This window comes from Mesoplodon bidens (genome assembly GCF_964165515.1).
Source record: "Mesoplodon bidens genome assembly, chromosome: 8".
Lineage (NCBI taxonomy): Eukaryota > Metazoa > Chordata > Mammalia > Artiodactyla > Ziphiidae > Mesoplodon > Mesoplodon bidens.
The window spans coordinates 91,375,445-91,402,942 of NC_138165.1; the positions used below are offsets into that span (position 1 = coordinate 91,375,445).

The following is a 27,498-nucleotide window of genomic DNA, read 5'->3' on the forward strand; positions in this document are numbered from 1 at the left end:
GTGAGTGAGCTACCTTACAAGGTAACTTGGCTCAATGTTGGACACCACCAATTACAAGAAGGATTTTAACTTGTTGAACACAACTCTGGAGTTGTAGTAAGTCACATCCTGAAAACGACTTCTGGTGGCTAGAAGGAATACTAATCACCACCCGAACAAGGAAGTTCTTTCACATTCTTCAAAATGTTTTTGAAACAGAGAATTCAATTTGGTTTAATAAATATTTTGTATATAAAAAGGAAAGCTTATATTTCTTTAGTCTTTTTAAATTTAGAAAGAAAATTTAAAGTTGAATTTAAAAAAATAAAAATCTGTCCTGTGATTTTTCTCCCTTAGGTCATTTATTGGAATTAAGCAAAATGTGCACATTAGATTTACTATACCATCTCTGTCTGTGAAATTGCTGCTGCTCATAGATAAATCATCAGGAGTTGAGATGCCACTGGTACTGGAATTTCCAATATTCTTTTGTGTTAAGTGCTCAAGACTCATATCATTATTTTTCTGTGACCCTTTAGTCAAGTTCAGAAAGACCTAGAAAGAGAAGCCAGAACACTTCATTAGTGTAAAACACGCATGTGTTTTCTAGTTTCTTTTTTTTTTTAACATCTTTATTGGAGTATAATTCCTTTACAATGGTGTGTTAGTTTCTGCTTTATAACAAAGTGAATCAGTTATACATATACATATGTTCCCATATCTCTTCCCTCTTGCATCTCCCTCCCACCATCCCTATCCCACCCCTCTATGTGGTCACAAAGCACTGAGCTGATCTCCCTGTGCTATGTGGCTGCTTCCCACTAGCTATCTATTTTACATTTGGTAGTGTATATATGTCCATGCCACTCTCTCACTTTGTCCCAGCTTCCCCTTCCCCTTCCCTGTGTCCTCAAGTCCATTCTCTACGTCTGCGTCTTTATTCCTGTCCTGCCCCTAGGTTCTTCATGACCATTTTTTTTTTAAGATTCCAGGGCTTCCCTGGTGGCGCAGTGGTTGAGAGTCTGCCTGCCGATGCAGGGGACACGAGTTCGTGCCCCGGTCCGGGAAGATACCACGTGCTGCGGAGCGGCTGGGCCTGTGAGCCATGGCCACTGAGCCTGCGCGTCCAGAGCCTGTGCTCCGCAACGGGAGAGGCCACAACAGTGAGAGGCCCGCGTACCACAAAAAAAAAAAAAAGAAAAAAAAAAGATTCCATATATATGTGTTAGCATACAGTATTTGTTTTTCTCTGACTTACTTCACTCTGTATAACAGACTCTAGGTCCACCCACCTCACTACAAATAACTCAATTTTGTTTCTTATGGCTGAGTAATATCCCATTGTATGTATGCGCCACATCTTTATCCATTCATCTGTCGATGGACATTTAGGTTGCTTCCATGTCCTGCCTATTGTAAACAGAGCTGAAGTGAACATTGTGGTACATGACTCTTTTTGAATTATGGTTTTCTCAGCGTATATGCCCAGTAGTGGGTTGGCTGGGTCATATGGTAGTTCTATTTTTAGTTTTTTTTAATATAAATTTATTGATTTATTTATTGGCTGTGTTTGGTCTTCCTTGCTGTGCACGGGCTTTCTCTAGTTGCAGCGAGCAGGGGCTATTCTTCGTTGTGGTGCGTGGGCTTCTCATTGCGGTGACCTCCCCTGTTGCAGAGCACGGGCTCTAGGCATGCAGGCTTCAGTAACTGCGGCATGTGGGCTCAGTAGTTGTGGCTCATGGGCTTTAAAGCGCAGGCTCTGTAGTTGTGGCGCATAGGCCCCGTTGCTCCGCGCATGTGGGGATCTTCCCGGACCAGGGCTCGAACCCGTGTCCCCTGCATCGGCAGGCGAGTTCTTAACCACTGTGCCACCAGGGAAGCCTTATTTTTAGTTTTTTAAGAAACCTCCATACTGTTCTCCATAGTGGCTATATCAATTTACATTCCCACCAACAGTGCAAAAGGCTTCCCTTTTCTCCACACCATCTCCAGCATTTACTGTTTGTAGATTGTTTGATGGTGGCCTGTTTTCTAGTTTCTAAGCTCAATTTTGATTTTAAATTTTTACCATATTTATTGAGACAAATAAGTATGACTTTAAGTGAACATTTTTTTTTTTTTTTTTTTTTTGCGGTACACGGGCCTCTCACTGTTGTGGCCTCTCCCATTGCGGAGCACAGGCTCCAGACGCGCAGGCCCAGCGGCCATGGCTCATGGGCCCAGCCACTCCACGGCATGTGGGATCTTCCCGGACCGGGGCACGAACCTGCATCCCCTGCATCGGCAGGCGGACTCTCAACCACTGCGCCACCAGGGAAGCCCCTAAGTGAACATTTTTGAGAGTGACTTTAAGTGAACATATTTGTATGTAAAAGATATGTGTTCTCTAAGTGAAGCAACATGTTTGTTCTCAGAAGTCAGTCGTACATAACAATGGTATTGAGATAATTTTAAGATTTTCTGATTTTGTAAAATTTTTTTTTTAATTTTAAAATTTTTTGTAATCAAAAGCATCTTTATTTTTGGTTCCCCTCTTGAAATGTTTATTTATTTATTTATGTTAAAAAATTATTTATTTATTTTTGGCTGCATTGGGTCTTCGTTGCTGCATGTGGCTTTCTCTAGTTGTGGGGAGTGGGGGCTACTCTTGGTTGCGGTGCGGGGGCTTCTCATCGCGGTGGCTTCTCTTGTTGTGGAGCACGGGCTCTAGGCGCGCGGGCTTCAGTAGTTGTGGCCTGTGGGCTCTAGAGCGCAGGCTCAGTAGTTGTGGTGCATGGGCTTAGTTGCTCTGTGGCATGTGGGATCTTCCCGGACCAGGGCTCAAACCTGTGTCCCCTGCATTGGCAGGCGGATTCTTAACCACTGCACCACCAGGCAAGCCCTGAAATGTTTACTTTTAAATATTTCTTTTCTTTCTTAAAAGAACTGTTCACATTTATTCTAAAGGAACAGCAAGTTAACCAGTTTTAAGCAAAAAGGAAATGTCCAGGTGTACCTCTTCCATGGTGGTATCTGAAATGCCATAGCACCCGATGTTGACGTCACTCAGACCATTGTCCAGTGCTCTCAGGAGTGAAAGATAGGCCCCTGACACTTTGGTGCTAAACGGAGGAAGCACATAGACAAGCTCTCCCCCGATGTCCTCCTTGAGGTAGGCTTCAGGGAGATGTGACTGGATCACTGCTGTCACAGGTGTCGTGTCACATACTGTACTTGCATTTACATTTGGACTCTAGAGACGAAAAGAGAAGTTAAAAACTCCCTTGTCTTTACACTGTAGTGCCCAAGGGCCCCAATCAGAGGGTGGCAAGTTCTTTTAGGCCAGTTCAGACCTATACCAGATAACACATCACTCCTCTTGTGGCTTCCTGTCCCACTTGGGATCCCTACACTTGCCTATAAGTCACTTTCTGTTGGCTCCCCTCTCCCACCTCACCCTGTCCCTTCTCCAACCTCCTTGCCCATCATCCTCTTTTCCCTCTTATGTATGTGCTCCACCCTAATGACAACAGACTCTTTTTGTCGTCCGATGCTTCAGGCTCAGACATGCTTCTTCCTCAGGGCCTTTGCAATTGTTCCTTTGCCCCAGATAGTGACATGGCTCACTCTCTGCCTGGCCTCAGCTCTTGGCTCAACTGTCACCTTCTCAGAGACCCCTTCTCTTACTACCCTACTTAAAATGGCACCACCCAGCATTCCCCATGCCCCTTCCTCTGCTTTCTTCTACCCATAGCATTTATCACCTGCTAATATTCTAAATAATATATTTATCAATTTTACCACCTGAATTCCCCACACTCCATCAGACTATAAACTCCATGAGGGCAGAGATCTTAATATCATCAGTTCACTGCTGTATCCCCAGCACCTAGAACAGTGTCTTGGGCACATATTAAGACATCGTATGCCCCTAATACATAAGTTTTTGGATGAATTAATGAATATAACAATGAACTACATTTTTATATTTTGGAAGTCACATCCGGATGATCAGATATAAAATAAAAGATAGTAGTCAAAGCCTTTCTAATAGCATATACATCTGGCACAGTATTGATACCTATGCTATTTCAGGTGGTACAGGGAGCCTTAGTAAGCATTTTTGTTCTTCAAAGACGTGAAAGCACCACTGGCCTGTCTGAATTAATCTCCACATTTGCCATTCAAGGAATACTGATCAGAAAGTGAATACATGACTGCATATTCTCTTCATTTGTTTTGTATAGAGCGGAAAATCTAATTTTTAGCCTTATAGGCTGAAATGCTAGGGAAACTAACAGGCCGATCCTCCATCAGTAACCTCAGTACAGACCTTTCTTTCATCTAGCACATTGGTTCTCAGTGTGCAATCCCAGACCAGTAGCAGCAGCATCACATGGGCTGATGTGGACCTTGGCAGAAATGCAGTAAATTCTGGAGCCTCATACCAGATCTACTGAATCAGAGACTCTTGGGGGTGGAGCCAGAAATTTGGGTTTAACAAAAGACCTTCAGTGGTTCTGATACTCGCTCAGTTTGAGAAACAGGAACCTAACATTAATTTTAGCAATGAATAAAGCTGGACAGATTCTGCTTCTGTTTCATACAAAACTTAATTTACGGTCTCATAATGAGGTATGTTTTCTCTCCTACAAACCTTTTTCTTGGTGAGTGTGAGGTGATACCCGTCCCCAAAGGCTTCCTTGAGATAAAATGGTGACCCGCAGCAGCGCAGCCCACCCTCCTCCAGGAAGGCGATGCGGTCACTCAGCACTTCAGCCTCGTCCAAGTGGTGTGTCGACAGAATGATTGTTCTGTCTTGAAAGTACAGAGGAGAACAACCAAGAATGAAAAGTGAAGCTGCAGTCCCCAGGATGTACTGAGCTAGCACAAGTAAATCCTGTGATTTATGAGGAGGAGAGTCACGTTTTATGGGCTAACTGAAAAACTGATCCGAATGAGCTTTCAAAATGAGAAATGTGGACGGGGTATTCCTAAATGTTTTTCTTATAAATTGGCAGCAAATACACATCGGTTATGCTGTAAGGCTGAGTGTCCACACTCTGCAGTGGGGGCAACTCTTCCTAATCCCTTAGTCTGTCCCCTTGGCTTCACTTCCATTCTCTTTCTTTCTGTCACTTCCATTCTCTCTCTCTCTCCCTCCCTCCCTCCCTTCACTATGAAAAAGCAGTAATTTTAAAGACTTTTTGAATATTCTTCTCTGATTAATCCACTCCACTCTGATTGCTCCTTTGCTTCACATCCTGTTAGCACTTATTTAGTCTGTTTTCAGTTTATTTTCATTTGTGTATGTTTGGTATCTCTAATTAGATTCTAAGCGCCTCTAGGCAGAATTTGGAACTTCTATTGGATTTGCATGCTCTCAAAAGGGCCAGTTAAGTGCTCAATTCACAGCGGACACTACATAGATATTAACTAATTGATCCAGAAATTTAGCTGGGAGAAGAGAAGAGCACACCTTAGATCTTTAATGGAGATTATAAACAGAAAAGGCTTTAACTCCTTTGCGTGCACCCCAGAGGGCAAAATTATGACTGTTGCTTGGCGAAGTTATAAGAAGATACTTATACCAGTTTTGTTCTTGGATATAACATCCCATATACTTCGGCGAGAGCATGGGTCAACTCCAGTGGATGGTTCATCTAAAATTACCACCCTTGATCCTCCAATAAGAGCTATGGATATGGATAACTTCCTCTTCATTCCTCCTGACAATGTTCCAACTCTCTTATGACGATGGCTATATAGCCCAGTATCTTTTAAAGTCCTTAAAAAAATGACGTATAGTGGTTATTTTTTTACAGACAGAAAATGTGAACAATGGAAAAATACGAAAAGCACCCTAAATGAGAGGTATTCACTAAGCAACTATTATGTGCTCAGCAAGGTAAACTACTGAAGTTTTCTGTTACTTATCATCTAGCTGGTATAAAACTAATACTCAGAAAAACAACATAAGGAATATATGGCTCATTATTTTATTCATTCGTTTGACAAATATTTATAGAGTACCTGCCTGTTTTCTGCCAGACTGTGTTTTAGGTGCTGTGGAAAAGCACTGAGCCAATAATGTTCCTAACCCATAAGGAGATTATGTTCTAGTATGTGTGTGTATCAGGAGAAATGCTGGGGAAATTCAGTAGATAAACATATTCCCAAGTAAGTTTATAATATGCTATTTCGTGATAAGTGTGATTAAAAAAAATACAGGGTATATGAGATGAGTGCCTGGGATATGCTATTTTAGGCATCTATTTTACACATGGTGGTCCCCTCAGAGAAACTGACATTTGAGCAGAGACCAGTAAGGTGGAGGAGTAAGTCAAAGGGCTGCCTGGGGAAGGCTGCTCTAAGTAGAGGGAACATGGGAAGCCCTCTGGCTGGAGCAGGCCTAGCATAACTAAGTGTGCACCTGGGTGAGCGTGCCTAGAGCAGAGTGAATGGGGAAAAAGCAGAAGGAAATAAAATCAAAAGGATTGGAGGCAGGTCAGGAAGTGCCTCATAGGCCTTGATAAGAACATTCCTAAGTTTCACACTGAGTGTGGTGAGAAGCCATTAGAGGGTTTTGACAGAGGAGTGACCTGGTCTGATCTGCAGTTTAAAAAGGTCACCTTGTCTGCTCTTTGAATAGACTGTACAAGGGAAAGTAGAAGCTGGGAGTCCAGTTAAGACCAGTATGGTAGGGACTTCCCTAGTGGTCCAGTGGTAAAGAATCCGCCTTCCAATGCAGGGGATGCAGGTTCGATCCTGGGTCGGGCAACTAAGAGCTCACATACCGCAGGGCAACTAAGCCCATGTGCCACAACTACTGAGCTTGCGTGCCTCAACGAGAGAGCCTGCATGTCACAAACTACAGAGCCCACATGCCCTGGAGCCCACGTGCCACAACTAGAGAGAGAAACCCTACACGCCACAACTAGAGAGAAGCCCGTGTGCCACAACTAAGACCCGAGGCAGCCAAGAAAAAAAAAAAGACCAGTATGGTAGCCACGGAGATTAGAAACAGAGGACTGGGGGTAATATGGGAGTCAGAGATGAAGACAGTTAAACAATTCCAGTATAATAACTGGCCAGTGAGGATAATGCCCTTAAATGTATACAATACTAGAAAAGTAGAAAAACTAAAAACAATTATTTCCTGAGAAACTGTCTCCTACTGGTATTATTACTATAGCTTGACCTCTTTTTGAGAGGCTTTACCCACGCATGTTCTCATTGCTGTCATATCTGACCTTTTTACTTCCTCGTGCAGCTGCTTTTTAGTCCAGTGAGGAGCTTTGATGGAGCCGTATAAGAGGAGGTGCTCCTTGGTAGTGAGGTAACTGAACAGGACATCATGTTGCATGCAGACCCCCAGGTTCTTCCTCACAGTGTCAAGATCTGTTTTGATATCTTTTCCATAAACCAAGATGGTACCTGCTGAGGCCTCAAACAGCCCAGTCAACAGGGAGCTGGGAATGAAGAAACCATAAATTAGGTGTGAACCAAAACTCTGAGTTAGATTTTAGGACTAAATGTATCTCAGTTGTTAGCAAAAAATGTTACAGTATATCTTCCCAGGTCAGGTCAAGCTATGAAGTAAAATGGGATTAATTGGGAATAAACATTAAAATTACTTTTACGCCTCTAATAATTTAGAGTGTGATAGAAACACTATGTGATGATGATGATGATGATAGTGGTGGGGTGATGGTGGTAGTAATGACAGAAATGGTTGCACTTTTTAACTGCAAATGCACTCCCTCCTTGAGCAAACTCCTGCACTTCCCTGGCATCAGGTAGTACCCATATGCAATTAAGCCTCAAATTTCTGTTTTCCACATGAACTTTGGTCATCTTCAGTCCCTTACTCTACCCTGTGACAAGAATATTCTCACCTACAAACTTCTCACCATATTTCAGATGGTCAGTAAACTGGGGAGTTATTTAATATCCATCTTCTCCACTAAAATGTAAGCTCCATGAGGTCAGGGAAAGGACTTGTTATCTCACCACCCTCCGTACCTAACTAGTGTCTTGCACGTAATAGATCTTAAATGACTATTGCGGATTAAATAGGGAATCAATATAATATGTAATTCTTCCTATAAATACACATTAAAATCAAATAACATATTTCTTTATATATTCCTTATATTCAGAAAACGGAAATGGGGACTTGCTCAGCTAAAATTATAGCCTCTTCAAAATCCTTCTCCATCACTTTTCTTCATTGTCCTCTTATTACCTGTTAGAAATCTTACATTTTAAGCATTGTATTCTTACTAGAAAGCCAACTCTGAATGGGAACAGGTCATATAAATGAGAGTAGCTGTATGTTCACTCATTTCATAACTTTCCTTTGTCCCCTTTTATTTACTAAAGATTAATTTGTATATGTTCTGGCAGTCACTGAGCTTACTCATGATGATAGCAAATAGCATATCCAACAACAGATACTTGTTCTCAAATAAGGCCTAGAGCACCAACAGCATCTTAGAGTTGACTCCAAGCTAAGCCTAGTAGAGCACTGGAGGTGAGTCACAGAAAAATATTCAAAAGAATGTCACTTTAAAAACATTTGAATATTCTCCATTAGGATACAGAAAAATGCTAGTTAAGTGAAGAGAGAGAAAGAACAGCCCATGTACCACTTGTGGACTTTCTGATCTATATCTGATAGCTGGTGATTCTTTTCTTTCTTCATGAATCAAGGTAAGGGTTCTCTGTAATAGAGTGGCTGGGGCTGAGTGTGTTTATACCAAGGTTTGTGAACCCAAACTGGTACATGGGCCAGGATAAAAACGCAAAGAAATGAAACAGACTGAATGTATGAGGCAGTAAAGATTGGTGGGGACCAGGAATGAACCAGAAAGTAGATGGCCCCTTTGAGAACAGTCACTAACAAGCCCCAAACAATTGTCTCTACCTAAGCCTGTAGATCCAATGTTGCCAGAACTTCCTATTATCTAAGAGACAGCAGGAATATTTATTTTTATTGGAGAACTCTCCCATTTTTAAATGCTGGCACTGAAATTAAAAATTTTAAGAAGTACCAGTGTGCCAATATTAGGTAGAGCAAATAAACCTATCTGGTGGGTCTGATCTGGACTTTGAGCTCACAATTCGGAACTTTGACTTGGACTCCATTTTACAGGAAACAACTTGAGCTACCTTAATCCATCTGGGAGCTGTAACAACTTTATATTTATGAAAGAAGTGAGGGAATATTAAGTAATATGCTTCCATGACACTTAAGTGTTGAAAAGTAACATACATGGTAGTAGTTTTCCCAGCGCCATTGGGCCCCAGCAATGAAGTAATATGCCCTTCGTAAAAGTTCAGACTGAGGTTAGCAACAGCAATTTTTGAGCCATAGTTCTTTGTGACCCCATGCAGGGCAACCCCAACTGTGAGATCTTTAGGTTCAGACTCAGTGTTGGAGGGAAACATGTATTCAGGACCTGGAAAGAAATTAAGAAAAGAGTTGTAAGCTCACAAGGAAGAAAAATGAAGCTAGAGTTAGACTTTTCATTAATTAAAAATTGAAGACTATAAAAGCACAAGCCTCAAAGTAAAAAATAATTCCAGGAATAAATGATCTATTATAGTCTTCAGCCTTCTCACTTGTTTCAAAGATGAATGAGAGTGTTGGAACCACACTCTAAGGTTTATATTGCCTTTCTCTGTCAGAAAAAGTAGTCTCAGAATACAGTATCATAATAATGAATTCTCCTTTATTCCACAGATCTCAAATACTCAAAACACAAATTTAAGGCTTGGTCTTCCAATTGGACAGGATGATATCTACTTACAGAATAAATGTCTACAGTGACAAGGCTCACTCAGATCTGTGGTTTATAGAATCGGTTCATTAATTACTCTCTACGTTTCCTTCAGGCATCACAAAAGGACCACTTATATGGGTCATCCTTACTTTATAAAGCTGACACTGCTCACCCAGTGTCAGTAAAACATGAGCCTTAAACTGTCTGTTCAGTGCTGGTGACGGGTTATGCTAAATTATCCATACTTGTTACTTGGTTACTCATGACTAGTGACAGACGGCTGAGGTGAGGGGTGCAGACTGGGGCCAAGGAACAAAGTTTTTCTCTGTGTGAATCTAACTGGAACACAAAGGGATCTGCAATCTTGGCCTAATTAGCACCATATGCTAACCAACTGAGCTAATGAGCTCAGAAAAAGCCACAATTTAATCTAAGAGTCCAAACACATATGTGTAGACATATTCATCCATGACTAAAAGGATAATTTTGCCATTTAGAAAAAGATAATTAAAATCACTAGTCATGTAAATTTTATATCACTTCTCCCATAATAATGCATGTTGTTGACCTACTTGTCTTACTGGCAGATGGGTTGGTGTTCTGCATCACGATATTAGTAAACTTAAGGCCATTGCTTCTCTCCTGCTTCACTTCTGCGCATCCCAATCGCTCCTTCCAATAGGAAGGAAGGAATGGAAAATACCATGGAGCTGCCATACCGTATGTACCTGTAACAAAAATGTATTAGGAAAAGTAATTATTAATTGATTGTTAACATTAAGCATCAGAAGCTAAATAACAGAGTACTTACTATACAGCGTTCAGGAAGTATTTTCATTTTTTTGACACTATATAAAACTAAAGTGGTCTCAGTTTCCAAAGTAAAGTAAAAAAGATAGCCTTTTAAAAAATTCTTTCTTTTTTAAACAGCTTCATTGGGTATAGTTACATACCATAAAATTTAATCATTGTAAGTGTAGAGTGAGATGATTTTTAGTAAATAAAGTTGTGCAACCATAACCACAATCCAAAAATTCCAATAACTCCAAAAATTTCTCCCATGCCCTTTGCAGATAATCCCTACTTTCAACCCAAGTTACAGGCAATCACTGATCTGCTTTCTGTCTCTATATACCTCTCTTTTACAGAAATTTTATATAACTGGAATAGAATAATAGTCTTTGATTCATTTATAGCATCAAAAATGTACAAATACAAATAAGGCTTAGTGGAAAAACTCCTGATCATGTTGAAGTTTTAACCACTTGAGACCTAGGAGGGGAATCCCACTAGTCTTGTTCCATTAGAACTGGATAAATTCTCCTTAGAATTAGGAGACTTGATTTTTGCCTTATAATATCTTGTTCTCCCATTTGGAAAGACTGGATTCCATGCTCCTTAATTCACTCTGTCCTTTAAAGGAACATCAGAGAAAAAAACTCAACAGTGCATTATCTCATCCTGGAAAATTCTGTTTAGTTTGGGGATTTAAGTATTTCTTTTTGGTGATGATATGTGGCAAATAAAAATATTAGAAAATATATATTAGCAGATTTATAATAAATATAATTTATTACCATAAAAAAGCATGTATCTATAGGAAGCATGCTCGTACCTGGGAAAACGTTCCTGATATACCAAGCAATAAGGAAATAAATGAAAGAGTCAGCTAGGATTAGACCGCATAGCCAGCCAAACGAAGTGGTGTCATCCTGAACTGGGGAACTGTACATATTTTCCCACTGAAGACCTAAGAAGTGAACACATAGATTTATTCTTCTGTGAGACATATTGCAGGTGTGAAAGATAAAATCCAGTTGTAAAGGAAGTGAACCTACCAATGCCCTGCTCCTCATATCGTGCAATGTACTGACTTGCATAGCTGAAAGCTGTTGGGGACAGCAGGCTCTGTGAAGAAAATCAATGGCAATGATAGTTCTTGTAGATTTCACACATTTCGCCCAGAGGAATCTTAACATACTTAAAACTTTGGGCACTTATATAGATAAAACTGACGTTAACTCTCTAAGCATATTTAAAAACACAGAGGTCCCTTACCAAGCATGCTACAACTCTGGAAGAAGAGGAGAGGAAATAGCAGAAAACAAAAGCAGTAAAATTATAACTTGAAAAATATTTATCAAAAATCCAAAATATATATATCTAAACTTATTAAATGTTGTTTAGCAATTTATAAAACCAGTAATAATAGGGTAATGCAATGTTAAGGCTAATATCAAATGAAATGTTAGGGTCCAGAAGATGTTTTTACTTCAGAGATTGACTTCAAGTGATAGAAGTTTTATGCATGAAAATATACAAAAATGTCAATTGAGTACTAATAATGCAACAAATTAAAAATTTAGATGTTGTTTAAACTCAAGGTGGTCAATGTCAAATGAAAGTTATTTATCACTTTCTATTTCCATAAACAGCAAAGTTTTAACATGACTCGCAGTCAATGATGAGCTTTACTTCTGCTTTCCAAATTTCAAAGTCAGTTAACTTAATGCTTTCGTTAAAATTCTTAAATTAATTTAGTACTTTAATTGAAAAAGCAGAAAATAATTCAAAATTGATTATATGCTCTCAGCATATTTGTCTTTATGCCTGTATGTTATATTATATGTCATAAAAAACATGAGAATTATTCATTTATGAGAATAATGCCAGTTATAGAGGCTCTAAGATATTTAAGGAATTGGGCCAAAGAGAAGTCAGAATCCTTGATGATCTTCAAAACTTGATGTATTACATTTTAACTGTTCTTTCTTCAGGTACTATCTCTTAACAGCATCACATATTATAGTTTTAGAAACCATGGAGGAAAAGTTTTCTTTTCATAGTCTTACGCTTGTATGGTAGACAATTATGTAACTGACTCTCATTAGGACAGTTACTCATATTTTGCAAACACTGAACTTTTACATTTAGATAAGTGTATTCTCAGTTGGAGAGCCAAAACCACCAAAAAAGGTCCATTCTTTTCACACCCTGGCCATTCAGTTGTGACAGTTGACTCACCATGAATACTTTTATTATACAGCTCAACTCATTCTCAACTGTGACCAGAACAATAAATGGAAAAAAGGCAATGATGTAGATGAGGCTTCCAATCAGAGCTGCAATGTTGGTGTTGTTGAAGAAGACACTGATAAGGTAGCTCATGGCAAGAACTGAGAAGCTATAGTCCGAAAAATACAGGAACAAAATGAACCCATTTGTTTTAGGAAGAATATTGCCAAACTTGAGTATAATGATGAGGATGATGATGGTAACCAGTAAAAATCCAACACTCTCTATAAGCCAGGCAAAAAAGTGGCTGCAGGAATTTACACCCATCATCTTCATGTACTGTAAAAAGGAAAAAGTGTTAGCTCCTTCTTAAGCTAATATACACTTAAATAACAATTATTCCTGTATCATTCCAAATGTCCATGAGACTCTTCATACACATGGAACTAGGCATTTTAATGATTTATCTAAGTCTTTGTCCATGCTTGCTATGTAAAATTAATATGACCATTTATTCCAGCCTATCTTAGATTGTATGTTCCCAGAGTGCCCCAATATAATGAATGATTTGGATGGTGAGGTTTGTTTTGTTTATTGACAATTTCATTTTATAACTGGTATCTAAGTGATGTCTCCAGATTAAACTAGTTTAGAATAGATCATCAAAATTTACGGTATCCTCTGCAGAATTTTACAACATGAATTTGACATTTGTGCAGGCATGAATATTTCAAGCTGGTGAAAATCCATGGTTTACTTCAAATTCAATGTAGGGACTGAGGTAATAAAACTCTATATTTTTACTAAACATGAATGAACAACACAATCAGTATTCATATTCCCGAGGGAAATAGAATAGACCAGATTCCTAAGAATTTAAAACAAGCAAACTTTGAAGGGGGACTTTCTGCCTTTTGACATAACATTCCCATCCTTAAAATCCCCAACAGTCTAGGTCAGGTTTGTCATCTTTGTTTTCCAAAAAGATGTCCATGAACCCAAAACGAACTCATGTATCTCAGGTAATCTATACCTCTCTCTCTCTCTCAGTTGATATTCTTTAATAACCCAGTGATATCCCTAGAGACCAAGGCATTCCACCAAGGAATGCCTGTGCATGTTTGTGCATTAACTCAAAAGGATTCTGAAAGATCTGAAGTCCCTAGGACCTTGGGTGTCTTGAATTTGGTGACTTGAATTTGTACCTGGTTTCTAGTTTTAACAACTCTTGATTAACGTTAAGCTTATGAATGTAAATTCCATTTAAAAAAAGAACAAAAGAAATGTTCCACTAACAGCTTTATAATCCAGTATTTTTTCTGTAAAATGAAGGACTTTCAATGCCCTCCCCCTTTAAACCTAACTTGTCCAGGAAAAAAAAATAAAGGGAACGTGCCAAATCTTTTGCTCTACAAGCAAAATTGTGAATTTTACTTTTTGCCTTTGCAACTTATTACATTTTGATAATTCTGCTGCTCCAGTTGTTACCATGGAAACAGCTACCTGACTAGCAAGAGTCTAAGCTGTGGGCCTTAAGCTAATCACCACTGTGGAAGTCCTGTGACTTTTCCTCTTAACTTTGCCTTTTTCCTCACCCTCTTCTCTCCTACTACTTCTCTCCTCCCAGACCCTGCAACACTTTGCAGTAAAGACTCAATCTATGTTTCCATAGGAATAAATGCGTGGGTCAAAGTAAAAAAATCAGCATGGAGTGAAGATTCACTATGGAAGGTTTTCTCCAATTGCTATGTATCTATCATTGAAAAGAAAACTATATTTTGGTGTGAAAAAGACCTCACAGATCTTATTTTAGCAATTCTTTCCCTGCACCCTACCCCATTTGAGAAATAACTGTGTCATGTTTGATGACTTCATTTCAGAGATATTCACCAATTTTTTGGTGACTTTCCAGTTATTTGTATTTTGACGTTTTTACTGAGTGTAATGCCTATTTGAATATAAATAAATGGGGAGTTACAGAACCCATATAACTACCCCAAAGCTGATACTCACCACCTAATTTCATGTGACCTATACAAAAAATATCCCCCCCCCACAGCAATGTATGTCAGTAGGAGGCAAGTCACTATATTTTACAAGGTGGATATACAATATCAAGGACTCTATCAAGGACATGAAATACAGCTGACTTAATGTATAAATATGTTTTCCTTCCCTGACAATGGATAACTTCAGTATAAAGCATTTAAATATCTAGAAAATTCTCCATTCATAGCCTTGTTAAAAAATAATTTAGCAAACCCAAAGACCAGGACTGAAGGTGTTGATCACCGTAATTTTGAAATTTTCAAGGCTCAAGATCAGATTTCTATTCCCAAGAGTTGGTAAAAGTTGGAGACTGATCATTGCTTTTTTTTTTTTTTTTGTGGTACGTGGGCCTCTCACTATTGTGGCCTCTCCCGTTGCAGAGCACAGGCTCCAGACGCGCAGGCTGTGGCCATGGCTCACGGGCCCAGCCGCTCCGCGGCATGTGGGATCTTCCTGGACCGGGGCACAAACCTGCGTCCCCTGCATCAGCAGGCAGACTCTCAACCACTGCACCACCAGGAAAGCCCCTGATCATTGCTTTTTATCAAAACAGATAAGGTTAGGTGCTTCCAAAAGTGTTTGCTACTTAACATTCTAGATCAAACTTCAGTGTTAACCTTCAGGATTTTATGCCATGAGAACAGCTGTTATTCATAAAGAGAAAAGGCAATGAGACCATGTAACTCATCCATACATTATTCAGATTCACTGCCAACTTCGAGATAATCAACAAGACCAAACTTGCTAATGGAAGGTCACCCACAGAGAACGGCTGGCGTTAGTGTCTCCTCAGGGTGACAGACTCAGGTGTTGGCTTTGTAATCAGAGTCACTTTTCTCAAGCCCCCCAAACCTGCTGGAGCAATTCATCAATATCTGATAACGTGTTACTCAGGAAAACCCCTCTGCACAGTGGTCAAAGTCTGTTCCAGTTCTTGGCAGAAAATAATGACAAGAAAGAAATTCTGTCAGATTGTGGATAAATGTGTCACATTCAAGAGAAGCTTATGCACAGGGATTGACATTAATGTTGTCAGGAAAAGAAATCATAAATATACATATATTTACTTGACAGCAATGTCTTCATTCAATTCAACAAGAATGTCAAGCACTGGTTGATAAGAAATAATAACATTTTCTACCTCAAATTTTATATCTTATTATAGATATTTATGTTATTGTTTTTAGTTAAGATATAAAGGATATTGTGATCATTACTTGGATTATTCCAAATTCTCACTAGTAGGATGGATAGTGTGTACTAAGAAGACATAAAAAAGAATAAACTAGGCAGAAGGGGAGAGGCAGCATGACCAAAGGAGGGCCTCTGGGGTGTGGAGTTCTGGAGTTTGGAGGAAAACATATCCCCTTTCTCACAGAGCTGAGGTTGAGGAACAGTTGCCTGGCTGCATAGAGTGTAAAAGAGAACCTGGGTGGGAAGGTCTCCATGCCACTTACTGTGAAAAAAGTAGAGGCATAAAGAGGCTAAATAATTAGTCAAAAATGAAACAGCCAGGAGACCTTCATGATGGCAGAAGAGTAAGACGTGGAGATCACCTTCCTCCCGACAAATACATCAGAAATACATCTACAGGTGGAACAACTCCTACAGAACACCTACTGAACGCTGGCAGAAGACCTCAGACCTCCCAAAAGGCAAGAAACTCCCCACATACCAGAGTAGGGCAAAAGAAAAAAGAAAAAACAGAGACAAAAGAATAGGGACGGGACCTGCACCAGTGGGAGGGAGCTGTGAAGGAGGAAAGGTTTACACACACTAGGAAACCCCTTCGCGGGCGGAGACTGCGGGTGGCGGAGGGGGAAAGCTTCGGAGCCGCGGAGGAGAGCGCAGCCACAGGGGTGCGGAGGGCAAAGCGGCGAGATTCCCGCACAAAGGATCGGTGCCGACCGGCACTCACCAGCCAGAGAGGCCTGTCTGCTCACCCGCCAAGGCAGACGGGGGCTGGGAGCTGAGGCTCCAGCTTCAGAGGTCAGATCCCAGGGAGAGGACTGGTGTTGGCTGCATGAACACAGCCTGAAGGGGGCTACTGCGCCACAGCTAGCTGGGAAGGAGTCCAGGAAAAAGTATGGAACTGCCTAAGAGGCAAGAGACCATTGTTTCAGGGTGCACAAGGGAAGGGGATTCAGAGCACCGCCTAAACAAGCTCCAGAGACAGGCACAAGCTGTGGCTACCAGCATGACACCAGAGACGGGCATGAGACGCTAAGGCTGCTGCTGCAGCCACCAAGAAGCCTGTGTGCGAGCACAGGTCACTATCCACACCTCCCTCCCAGGAGCCTGTGCAGCCCGCCACTGACACGGTCCCGTGATCCAGGGACAACTTCCCCAGGAAAACACACGGTGCACCTCAGGCTGTCACAACATCATGCCGGCCTCGGCCACCACAGACTTGTCCCATGTTCCGTACCCCTCCCTCCCCCCGGCCTGAGTGAGCCAGAGCCCCCTAATCAGCTGCTCCTTTAACAACGTCCTGTCTGGGCGGAAAAAGACGCCCTCAGGCGACCTACATGCAGATACGGGGCCAAATCCAACGCTGAAGCCAAGGAGCCTTGTGAACAAAGAAGAGAAAGGGAAATCTCTCCCAGCAGCCTCAGGAGCAGCGGATTAAATCTCCACAATCAACTTGATGTACCCTGTATCTGTGGAATACCTGAATAGACAACGAATCAGCCCAAAATTGAGGTGGTGGACTTCGGAGCAACGATATATATATTTATTTCCTTTTTCTCTTTTTGTGAGTTGTATGTGTATGCTTCTGTGTGTGATGTTGTCTGTATAGTTTTCTTTTACCATTTGTCCTAGGGTTCCATTTGTCTGTTTTTTTTTGTTTGTTTGTTTGCTTATTTTGTTTTTGTTTTTAGTATAGTTTTTAGCACTTGTTATCATTGGTGGATTTGTTTTTTGGTTTGGGTGCTCTCTTCTTTCTTTTTTTAAATTACTTTTAAATTTCTTTTATTTTTAATAATTACTTTTGATTTTAATAACTTTATTTCTCTCTCTCCCTCCCTCCCTCTCTCTCTCTCTTTCTTTATTTCTTTCTTTTTTTCTCTCTTTTCTTCTGAGCCATGTGGCTGACACCGCCTCAGTGCTCCAGCTGAGTGTCAGGCCTGAGCCTCTGAGGTGAGAGAGCCGAGTTCAGGACATTCGTCCACCAGAGACCTCAAGCTCCATGTAATATCAAACGGTGAAAGCTCTCCCAGAGATCTCCATCTCAATGCTAAGATCTAGTTCCGGTCAACAACCAGCAAACTACAGTGCTGGACACCTATGACAAACAACTAGCAAGACAGGAACACAGCCCCACCCATTAGCAGGGAGGCTGCCTAAAATCATAAAAAGGTCACAGACACACCAAAACACACTAACAGACGCAGACCTGCCCACCAGAAAGACAAGATCTAGCCTCATCCACAATCACTAGTCCCCTCCACCAGGAAGCCTACACAACCCACTGAACCAACCTTAACCACTGGGGGCAGACACCAAAAACAATGGGAACTACGAACCTGCAACCTGAGAAAAGGAGACTGCAAACACAGTAGGTTAAGCAAAATGAGAAGACAGAGAAACACACAGCAGATGAAGGAGCAAGGTAAAAACCCACCAGACCAAACAAATGAAGAGGAAATATGCAGTCTACGTGAAAAAGAATTCAGAATAATGAGAGTAAAGATGACCCAAAATCTTGGAAATAGAATGGAGAAAATACAAGAAATGTTTAACGAGGATTTAGAAGAACTAAAGAGCAAACAAACAATGATGAACAACAAAATAAATGATATTGAAAATTCTCTAGAAGGAATCAATGCAGAATAACTGAGGCAGAAGAAAAGATAAGTGACCTGGAAGATAAAATAGCGGAAATAACTGCTGCAGAGCAGAATAAAGAAAAAAGAATGAAAAGAACAGAGGACAGTCTCAGAGACCTCTGGGACAACATTAAATGCACCAACATTTGAATTATAGGGGTCCCAGAAGAAGAGAAAAAGAAAGGGACTGAGAAAATAATTGAAGAGATTATAGTTGAAAACTTAATCTAATATGGGAAAGGAAATAGTCAATCAAGTCCAGGAAGTGCAGAGAGTCCCACACAGGATAAATCCAAGGAGAAACAGGCCAAGACACATATTAATCAAACTATCAAAAGTTAAATACAGGGCTTCCCTGGTGGCACAGTGGTAGAGAGCCCGCCTGCTGATGCAGGGGACGCGGGTTTGTGCCCCGGTCCGGGAGGATCCCACATGCCGTGGAGCAGCTGGGCCTGTGAGCCATGGCCACTGAGCCTGCGTGTCCGGAGCCTGTGCTCCGCAATGGGAGAGGTCACAACAGTGAGAGGCCTGCACAACGCAAAAAAAAAAACAAAACAAAAGTTAAATGCAAAGAAAAAATATTAAAAGCAGCAAGGGAAAAGTGACAAATAACATACAAGGGAATCCCCATAAGGTTAACAGCTGATCTTTCAGCAGAAACTCTGTAAGCCAGAAGGGAGTGGCAGGACATATTTAAAGTGATGAAAGGGAAAAACGTACAACCAAGATTACAGTACCCAGCAGGGATATCATTCAGATTCAATGGAGAAACTAAAACCTTTACAGACAACCAAAAGCTAAGAGAATTCAGCACCACCAAACCACCTTTGCAACAAATGCTAAAGGAACTTCTCTAGGCAAGATACACAAGAGAAGATAAGGACCTACAACAACAAACCGAAAACAATTAAGAAAATGGTAATAGGAACATACATATCGATAATTACATTAAATGTAAATGCATTAAAGGCTCCAACCAAAAGACATAGACTGGATGAATGGATACAAAAACAAGACCCATATATATGCTGCCTACGACAGACCCACTTCAGACCTAGGGACACATACAGACTGAAAGTGAGGGGATGGAAAAAGGTATTCCATGCAAATGGAAATCAAAAGAAAGATGGAGTAGCAATTCTCATATCAGACAAAAAAGACCTTAAAACAAAGACTATTACAAGAGACAAAGAAGCACACTACATAATGATCAAGGGATCAATCCAAGAAGAAGATATAACAATTGTAAATATTTATGCACCCAACATAGGAGCACCTCAATACGTAAGGCAAATGCTAACAGCCATAAGAGGGGAAATCGGCAGTAACACAATAATAGTGGGGGATTTTAACATCCCACTTTCACCAATGGTCAGATCATCCAAAGTGAAAATAAATAAGGAAACACAAGCTTTAAATGATACATTAAAAATGATTGAATTAATTGATATTTATAGGACATTCCAGCCAAAAACAACAGAATACACTTTCTTTTCAAGTGCTCATGGAACATTCTCCAGTATAGATCATATCTTGGGTCACAAATCAAGCCTTGGTAAACTGAAGAAAACTGAAATCATATCAAGTATCTTTTCCGACCACAAAAGTATGAGACTAGATATCAATTACAAAAAATAACCTGTAAAAAGTACAAACACGTGGAGGCTAAACAATACACTACTTAATAACCAAAAGATGACTGAAGAAATCCAAGTGGAAATCAAAAAATTCATAGAAACAAATGACAATGAACACACGACAGCCCAAAACCTATGGGATGCAGCAAAAGCAGTTCTAAGAGGGAAGTTTATAGCAGTACAATCCTACCTCAAGAAACAAGAAACATCTCAAATAAACAACCTAACCTTACACTTAAAGCAATTATAGAAAGAAGAACAAAAATCCTCCAAAGTTAGCAGAAGGAAAGAAATCATAAAGATAAGATCAGAAATAAATGAAAAATAAATGAAGGGAACAATAGCAAAGATCAATAAAACTAAAAGCTGGTTCTTTGAGAAGATAAACAAAATTGATAAACCTTTAGCGAGACTCATTAAGAAGGGAGAACACTCAAATCAACAGAATTAGAAATGAAAAAGGAGAAGTAACAACTGACACTGCAGAAATACAAAGGGTCATGAGGGATTACTACAAGCAACTCTATGCCAATAAAATGGACAACCTGGAAGAAATGAAGAAATTCTTAGAAAAGCAGAACCTTCCAAGACTGAACCAGGAAGAAATAGAAAATATAAACATACCAATCACAAGCACTGAAATTGAGACTGTGATTAATAACCTTCCAACAACCAAAGCCCAGGACCAAATGGCTTCACAGGAGAATTCTATCAAACATTTAGAGAAGAGCTAACACCTATCCTTCTGAAACTCTTCCAAAATATAGCAGAGGGAGGAACACTCCCAAACTCATTCTACGAGGCCACCATCACCCTGATACCAAAACCAGACAAAGATGTCACGAAGAAAGAAAACTACAGGCCAATATCACTGATGAACATAGATGCAAAAATCCTCAACAAAATACTAGCAAACAGAATCCAACAGCACATTAAAAGGACCATACACCATGATCAAGTGGGGTTTATCCCAGGAATGCAAGGATTCTTCAATATACACAAATCAATCAATGTGACACACCATATTTACAAACTGAAGAATAAAAACCATATGATCATCTCAATAGATGCAGAAAAAGCTTTTGACAAAATTCAACACCCATTTATGATAAAAACCCTCCAGAAAGTAGGCATAGAGAGAACTTACCTCAACATAATAAAGGCCATATATGACAAACCCACAGCCAACATCATCCTCAATGGTGAAAAACTGAAACCATTTCCACTAAGATCAGGAACAAGACAAGGTTGCCCACTCTCACCACTAGTATTGACCATAGTTTTGGAAGTTTTAGCCACAGCAATCAGAGAAGAAACAGAAATAAAAGGAATCCAAATCAGAAAAGAATAAGTAAAGCTGTCACTGTTTGAAGATGATATGATACTATACATAGAGAATCCTAAAGACGCCACCAGAAAACTACTAGAGCTAATCAATGAATTTGGTAAAGTTGCAGGATACAAAATTAATGCACAGAAATCTCTTGCATACCTATACACTAATGATGAAAAATCTGAAAGAGAAATTAAGGAAACACTCGAATTTACCACTGCAACAGAAAGAATAAAATACCTAGGAATAAACCTACCTAAGGAAACAAAAGACCTGTATGCAGAAAACTATAAGGCAGTGATGAAAGAAATTAAAAATGGTACAAACAGATGGAGAGATATACCATGTGCCTGGACTGGAAGAATCAACATTGTGAAAATGACTATACTACGCAAAGCAACCTACAGATTCAATGCAATCCCTGTCTAACTACAGTGGCATTTTTCACAGAACTAGAACAAAAAATTTCACAATTTGTATGGAAATACAAAAGACCCTGTATTGCTCAAGCAATCTTGAAAAGGAAAAACGGAGCTGGAGGAATCAGGCTTCCTGACTTCAGACTATACTACAAAGCTACAGTCATCAGAAAGTATGGTACTGGCACAAAAACAGAATTATAGATCAATGGAACAAGATAGAAAGCCCAGAGATAAACTTATGCATATAGGTCACCTTATCTTTGGGGCATAATGAATCTTAAAAGCTTTTGCACAGCAAAGGAAACCATAAACAAGATGAAAAGACAGTGCCCAGAATGGGAGAAAATATTTGCAAATGAAGCAACTGACAAAGGATTAATCTCCAAAATTTACAAGCAGCTCATGCAGCTCAATATCAAAAAAACAAACAACCCAATCCAAAAATGGGCAGAAGACCTAAATAGACATTTCTCCAAAGAAGATATACAGATTGCCAACAAATACATGAAAGGATGCTCAACATCATTAATTATTAGAGAAATGCAAATCAAAACTACAATGAGGTATCACCTCACACCTGTCAGAATGGCCATGATCAAAAAATCTACAAAAAATAAATGCTGGAGAGGGTGTGGAGAAAAGGGAACCTTCTTGCACTGTTGGTGGGAATGTAAATTGGTACAGCCACGGTGGAGAACAGTATGGAGGTTCCTTAAAAAACTAAAAATAGAACTACCATATGATCCAGGAATCCCACAAATGGGCATATACACTGAGAAAACCATAATTCAAAAAGAGTCATGTACCACAATGTCCACTGCAGCTCTATTTAAAATAGCCAGGATATGGAAGCAACCTAAGTGTCCATCGACACATGAATGGATAAAGAAGATGTGGCATATATATACAATGGAATATCACTCAGCCATGAAAAGAAATGAAATTGAGTTATTTGTAGTGAGTTGGATGGACCCAGAGTCTGTCATACAGAGTGAAGTAAGTCAGAAAGAGAAAAAGGAATACCGTATGCTAACACATATATATGGAATCTTAAAAAAATAAAAATGGTTATGAAGAATGTAGGGGCAGGACAAGAATAAAGATGCAGACGTAGAGAATGGACTTGAGGACATGGTGGGGGGAAGGTTAAGCTGGGACGAAGTGAGAGAGTGGCATGGACTTATATATATTATCAAATGTAAAATAGATAGCTAGTGGGAAGCAGCTGCATCGCACGGGGAGATCAGCTCAGTGCCTTGTGACCACCTAGAGGGGTGGATAGGGATGGTGGGAGGGAGACGCAAGAGGTAGGGGATATGGGGATATATGTATACATACAGCTGATTCACTTTGTTATACAGCAGAAACTAACACAACATTGTAAAGCAATTATACTCCAATAAAGATGTTAAAAAAAAGAATAAATTAGCATTCAAAAAAATAGAAGACATAAAAAATTGCCTCAAGTGAAGCACCACAGGACTATAGACTCTTGCATAAGTTTTGGTAATCTGTCTGCTGACCACAGATATTTTAGGTTACCTGTCTGAACTGAGAGAGAGGACAACTCCAAAATTTTGTCTCCAAAGCAATATAAACCATCAAGTCCCCATAAATGACTTATATTAGAGCAAAGAGATGAAACTAACCACGAAACTGAGAACATAATGTGAAAAACAACTCTTTGGTGTGATATAAAACCAGCTTTTGTACAGATTTAATATTTTAATTTTAAAAAGCAAGGAATGCAGAATAAAACTCAATTGCAAGACATTTTTTTTTTTTTTTTTTTTTTTTTTTTTCTTTTTGTGGTATGCGGGCCTCTCACTGTTGTGGCCTCTCCCGTTGCGGAGCACAGGCTCCGGACGCGCAGGCCCAGCGGCCACGGCTCACAGGCCCAGCCGCTCCGCGGCATATGGGATCCTCCCAGACCGGGGCACGAACCCGTATCCCCTGCATCGGCAGGCGGACTCTCAACCACTGCGCCACCAGGGAGGCCCATGCAAGACATTTTGAAATAGCTTTTTTTTTAAACTACAGGCTTAATTTTATCAATAAACTTATTGGGCATTAGTATTTTGCTAAATTTCTTTAACAAGTTAAAGAAGTTTACTAGAATCATACCATAACAAGTTCAAAGGTGAATGGCTTCACTGAATTAGCAACTGACCTGGTTTCTCTGCCTAGCTGTGACAACAATTACAGAAGGAAAAATGTTTTGTTTGTTTGTTTACTTTTTTATTCAATTGGGAAAAGGAAGAAGAGAATGGGCAGCTTTAGATCTTAGTAAATATTAAAATGATAATATTAAAAAGTGCTCTTGAGTTGCTGGTAACCTAAGAGTTTATCCACCATCATCTTCAAGAGTCGTTAGGAGTCTAGGCTACTAAAATAAAGTTGTGAGAGAGAAGGTAGCTATGACATGGAAAAGAATTGGTCAGAAGTCCAGACACTTGAGTTTTAGACCCAGATCTACCATTATCTAGCCCATAGTTTTCATCAAGTCACCTCTCACTTTCTGGGCTCAGCTTTTTCATCTTTAAAAAGGAGGAGGTTAGTTTAGAACTGTTGGCAGAGGAGGGAGGCTGAGCAGGGGCATTAGAAATATTCTACTCATTCCACACCAGCTTCCATCAACTCATCTCACGAATAGACCATATTCCTTTAAATTTAGGGCACTGCTAATTTTAAGATGTGTCATTATTTTACATGCCACCAAGAAAGAAAAATCACTGCCAAATAAATTATGACACCCTATCAAATACATCTCAATTTCAGAGGCTTTAAAATGTGAAAAAAAAATCATTCTTAGAATTGATAAAAAAATGAATAATCGAATACCTCTTCTGTTCTGGCAGTGAGAAAGTACATTCTGGAAATATAATGCTGAATGAAGTCTAGATGACAAGACTCAGAGAGTTTAAGGGACTGGGACCAAGTGAATATGAACTGGAAGACTCAAAGCCTTATTTTCTGCTTCCAAGTTCAGTGATCTTCCACTATGTAACTTTGACCCCCAAGACCAGCTAGTTAAATTTTGAAAGTAGATGCCTGCAAAATGAAGACACAAAGCTACCAAACAGAAACTGGTTCATTGCTAAAAATGTCTTTCATGTCTTCTATTGAGAAAAACTCTTTATTGTGCTTTGATGTTTTTTGATGACATCCATAGATGCATTCAGAGAGTACTATTTATTTATTTATTTTTTGGCCATGCCATGCAGCATGTAGAATCTTAGTTCCCCGACCAGGGATTGAACCCACTGCCCCCTGCATTGGAAGTGCAGAGCCCTAACCACTGGACCACCAGGGAATCCCCCAGAGAGTACTATTTTCAAACCAAAATAATACAGAATGCATGTATTTTACATATACGTATATAATATATACATAATAGACATATCACAACACATATATACACACGCACATGCTTATATTTACTTATATTTTTAAGGTAGATTACTTATTGTGCTGTAGAAAAGAACTCAGTTTCTATCACAGTTTTCTATTTCAAAGTTTTCCTTTAATTTGTAAAGATTCACTTCTGAGTACCAGGAACCTGACAGAGAAATATAAGGTAGGAGCTTGCAACCAAAGTTATGGTCCAGGGCATGGATTCGAGTTTCTAAATTGGGGTTAAGAAAACATTGTACACAGTCCTGGAAACAATGGGGCTCAAACCAGTTGATGAGACTTCTACCAAATTATAACTGAAATATAAAAATTCAGCTGAAGGTCACCCAGAATTCAAATAGGAAAGGTAAAAAGTGTGGGTTCAAACTCTAGGACAGCCCTGGAAGTCTGATGTTGAGCTGACAAAAACATAAAGCAGTAATTTGTACTTTGTAAGGAGAAATAATTGCTTAAAAGCACTGGCAAAGTAAGTCTGAAAAGTACAATTGGGCTAACAGGTTACTCTAACCTCATTGTTTCAGATTGTCAGTCAGGCCTGCAATAATTATTGCCCCTCAGTTTTGAAATGTTTCCACTATCTTGTCACTTCACGAGTGAATGTAAAGAATGGGCTCATTAAAGGATTAGCTGATAAAATTATTTCTACTCTAATACAATAAAAAATCACACAATGCTTTTTCATAAATTCTAAAAAGAAGTGAGATATTTTGGATCTGGGGATAATGATGAAGAATATGCTCAAGAAGAGATCATGCTTTACATCCCAGGTCTTGTCTTTCATCGTCATATTATTAACCTAATCAGTAGCATAACATGAAATTCTTAGTCTCTATAAATCACAAGTCAGTGAAAGAGAACTGAAGGAGACAAGGTATACTGGAAAGAGAATTTGCTTCTTGAGAGCTGAAACAAGCCATATGTCTCTGTCCACGTCCAAATCTGTATCTATCTATATCTACATCTATGTCTATATCTATATAACTATATCTTCATTTGGACTCATTCAGTTACTATGCCAACAATTTTCCTGCCTTAATAGTTATTATTGTTATTTAAAATTCTTTTGTTAAATCCTAAGTCTTACAGGTAACTTCTTGGGCAAAAATTACTGTTAGGATCAGAAATCGTACTCAGATTTTATTCAGAATTATTCAGATTTCGTTTTTCAGAAGTATTTATAAAATAACTTCTACGCAACTTTTTGAGAAGACAAAATATTGCCGTACCAGCTGCCTTAATGTTTCATAATATATTTTTCCATCTAATTCACCAGGTATGGGTCAGGCTTTCTGAGTTTGCATAGGTATGACGAAAATCATGGTAATTAATTATATCCATGTACAACTTATTTAATAAGAGATTCTCAACATACCTCATGAAGTCGGAGGTCTTTCTCATAAACAAGTTTTTTTACAAATGCAGCTATAAATATAACCCAGGCAACCATGAGCACGATTGGAAGGGAATAAGAGACACTGGTTAGGAAGCTGTAAGGAAAAACAAAAACAAAAAAACAAAAATCCAGTGACCAAAATGAGTGTCACACTTGCAGATTTTAATATATAAAGAACACACTCCCTCCTACATTGAAATTATACTCCTGTTCTGAAATTGAGACTAATTATTATTATGACTCTTTCATTTATGAAGCGTGAAGCTGACTTAACAGTAAGTGCATGATTTTCTTGCCATACTGCTGCAAGAGTAAAACAGTTCTGGATTGTTAGATAAAATTGCTAAATTGTTTAAAGTATGTATGTCCTGTTCAGGAAAATAATTATTATACAGATATAATTACAAGGCTCTAAGCCCTTCTGTCTAAACTAAATTCTTATCTAAAAGGCAGATTTAAAATTAGATGATGATTGGTTTACCTAGCTAAAAGATATATCTTCTCAAATTACTGTATTTATCTACTCTTTGGAAGCTCATAGTTATTATTAAACCAAATTTCCCAAAATGAAATAGAATGAAACTCAAAATCATTTGATTTAAAATGCAAAGAACTTGGATTCCTCAAAATAATGCTCTAGGGGGTGTTTCATAAATAGT

At 39.3% G+C, this 27,498-nt stretch overlaps 1 protein-coding gene across 2 annotated transcripts in view; it reads right to left on the reverse strand.

Annotated features, from left to right (window-relative positions):
• Positions 1 to 27,498, reverse strand: part of ABCA12 (ATP binding cassette subfamily A member 12) — a gene marked incomplete at its 5' end in the record, with an annotated part of 187,496 nt that overhangs the window by 37,177 nt on the left and 122,821 nt on the right. The window contains 11 exons of one of the 2 annotated variants that reach the window (XM_081242250.1): positions 384 to 534; positions 2,975 to 3,211; positions 4,616 to 4,776; positions 5,550 to 5,746; positions 7,212 to 7,430; positions 9,236 to 9,422; positions 10,328 to 10,474; positions 11,362 to 11,496; positions 11,585 to 11,654; positions 12,771 to 13,100; positions 26,819 to 26,933. In XM_081242250.1, coding sequence (XP_081098376.1) covers positions 384 to 534; positions 2,975 to 3,211; positions 4,616 to 4,776; positions 5,550 to 5,746; positions 7,212 to 7,430; positions 9,236 to 9,422; positions 10,328 to 10,474; positions 11,362 to 11,496; positions 11,585 to 11,654; positions 12,771 to 13,100; positions 26,819 to 26,933 — 1,949 coding nt within the window. Of the gene's footprint in view, positions 1 to 383; positions 535 to 2,974; positions 3,212 to 4,615; positions 4,777 to 5,549; positions 5,747 to 7,211; positions 7,431 to 9,235; positions 9,423 to 10,318; positions 10,475 to 11,361; positions 11,497 to 11,584; positions 11,655 to 12,770; positions 13,101 to 26,818; positions 26,934 to 27,498 lie in introns of both variants that reach the window. The other variant, XM_081242249.1, reaches the window with a different exon arrangement.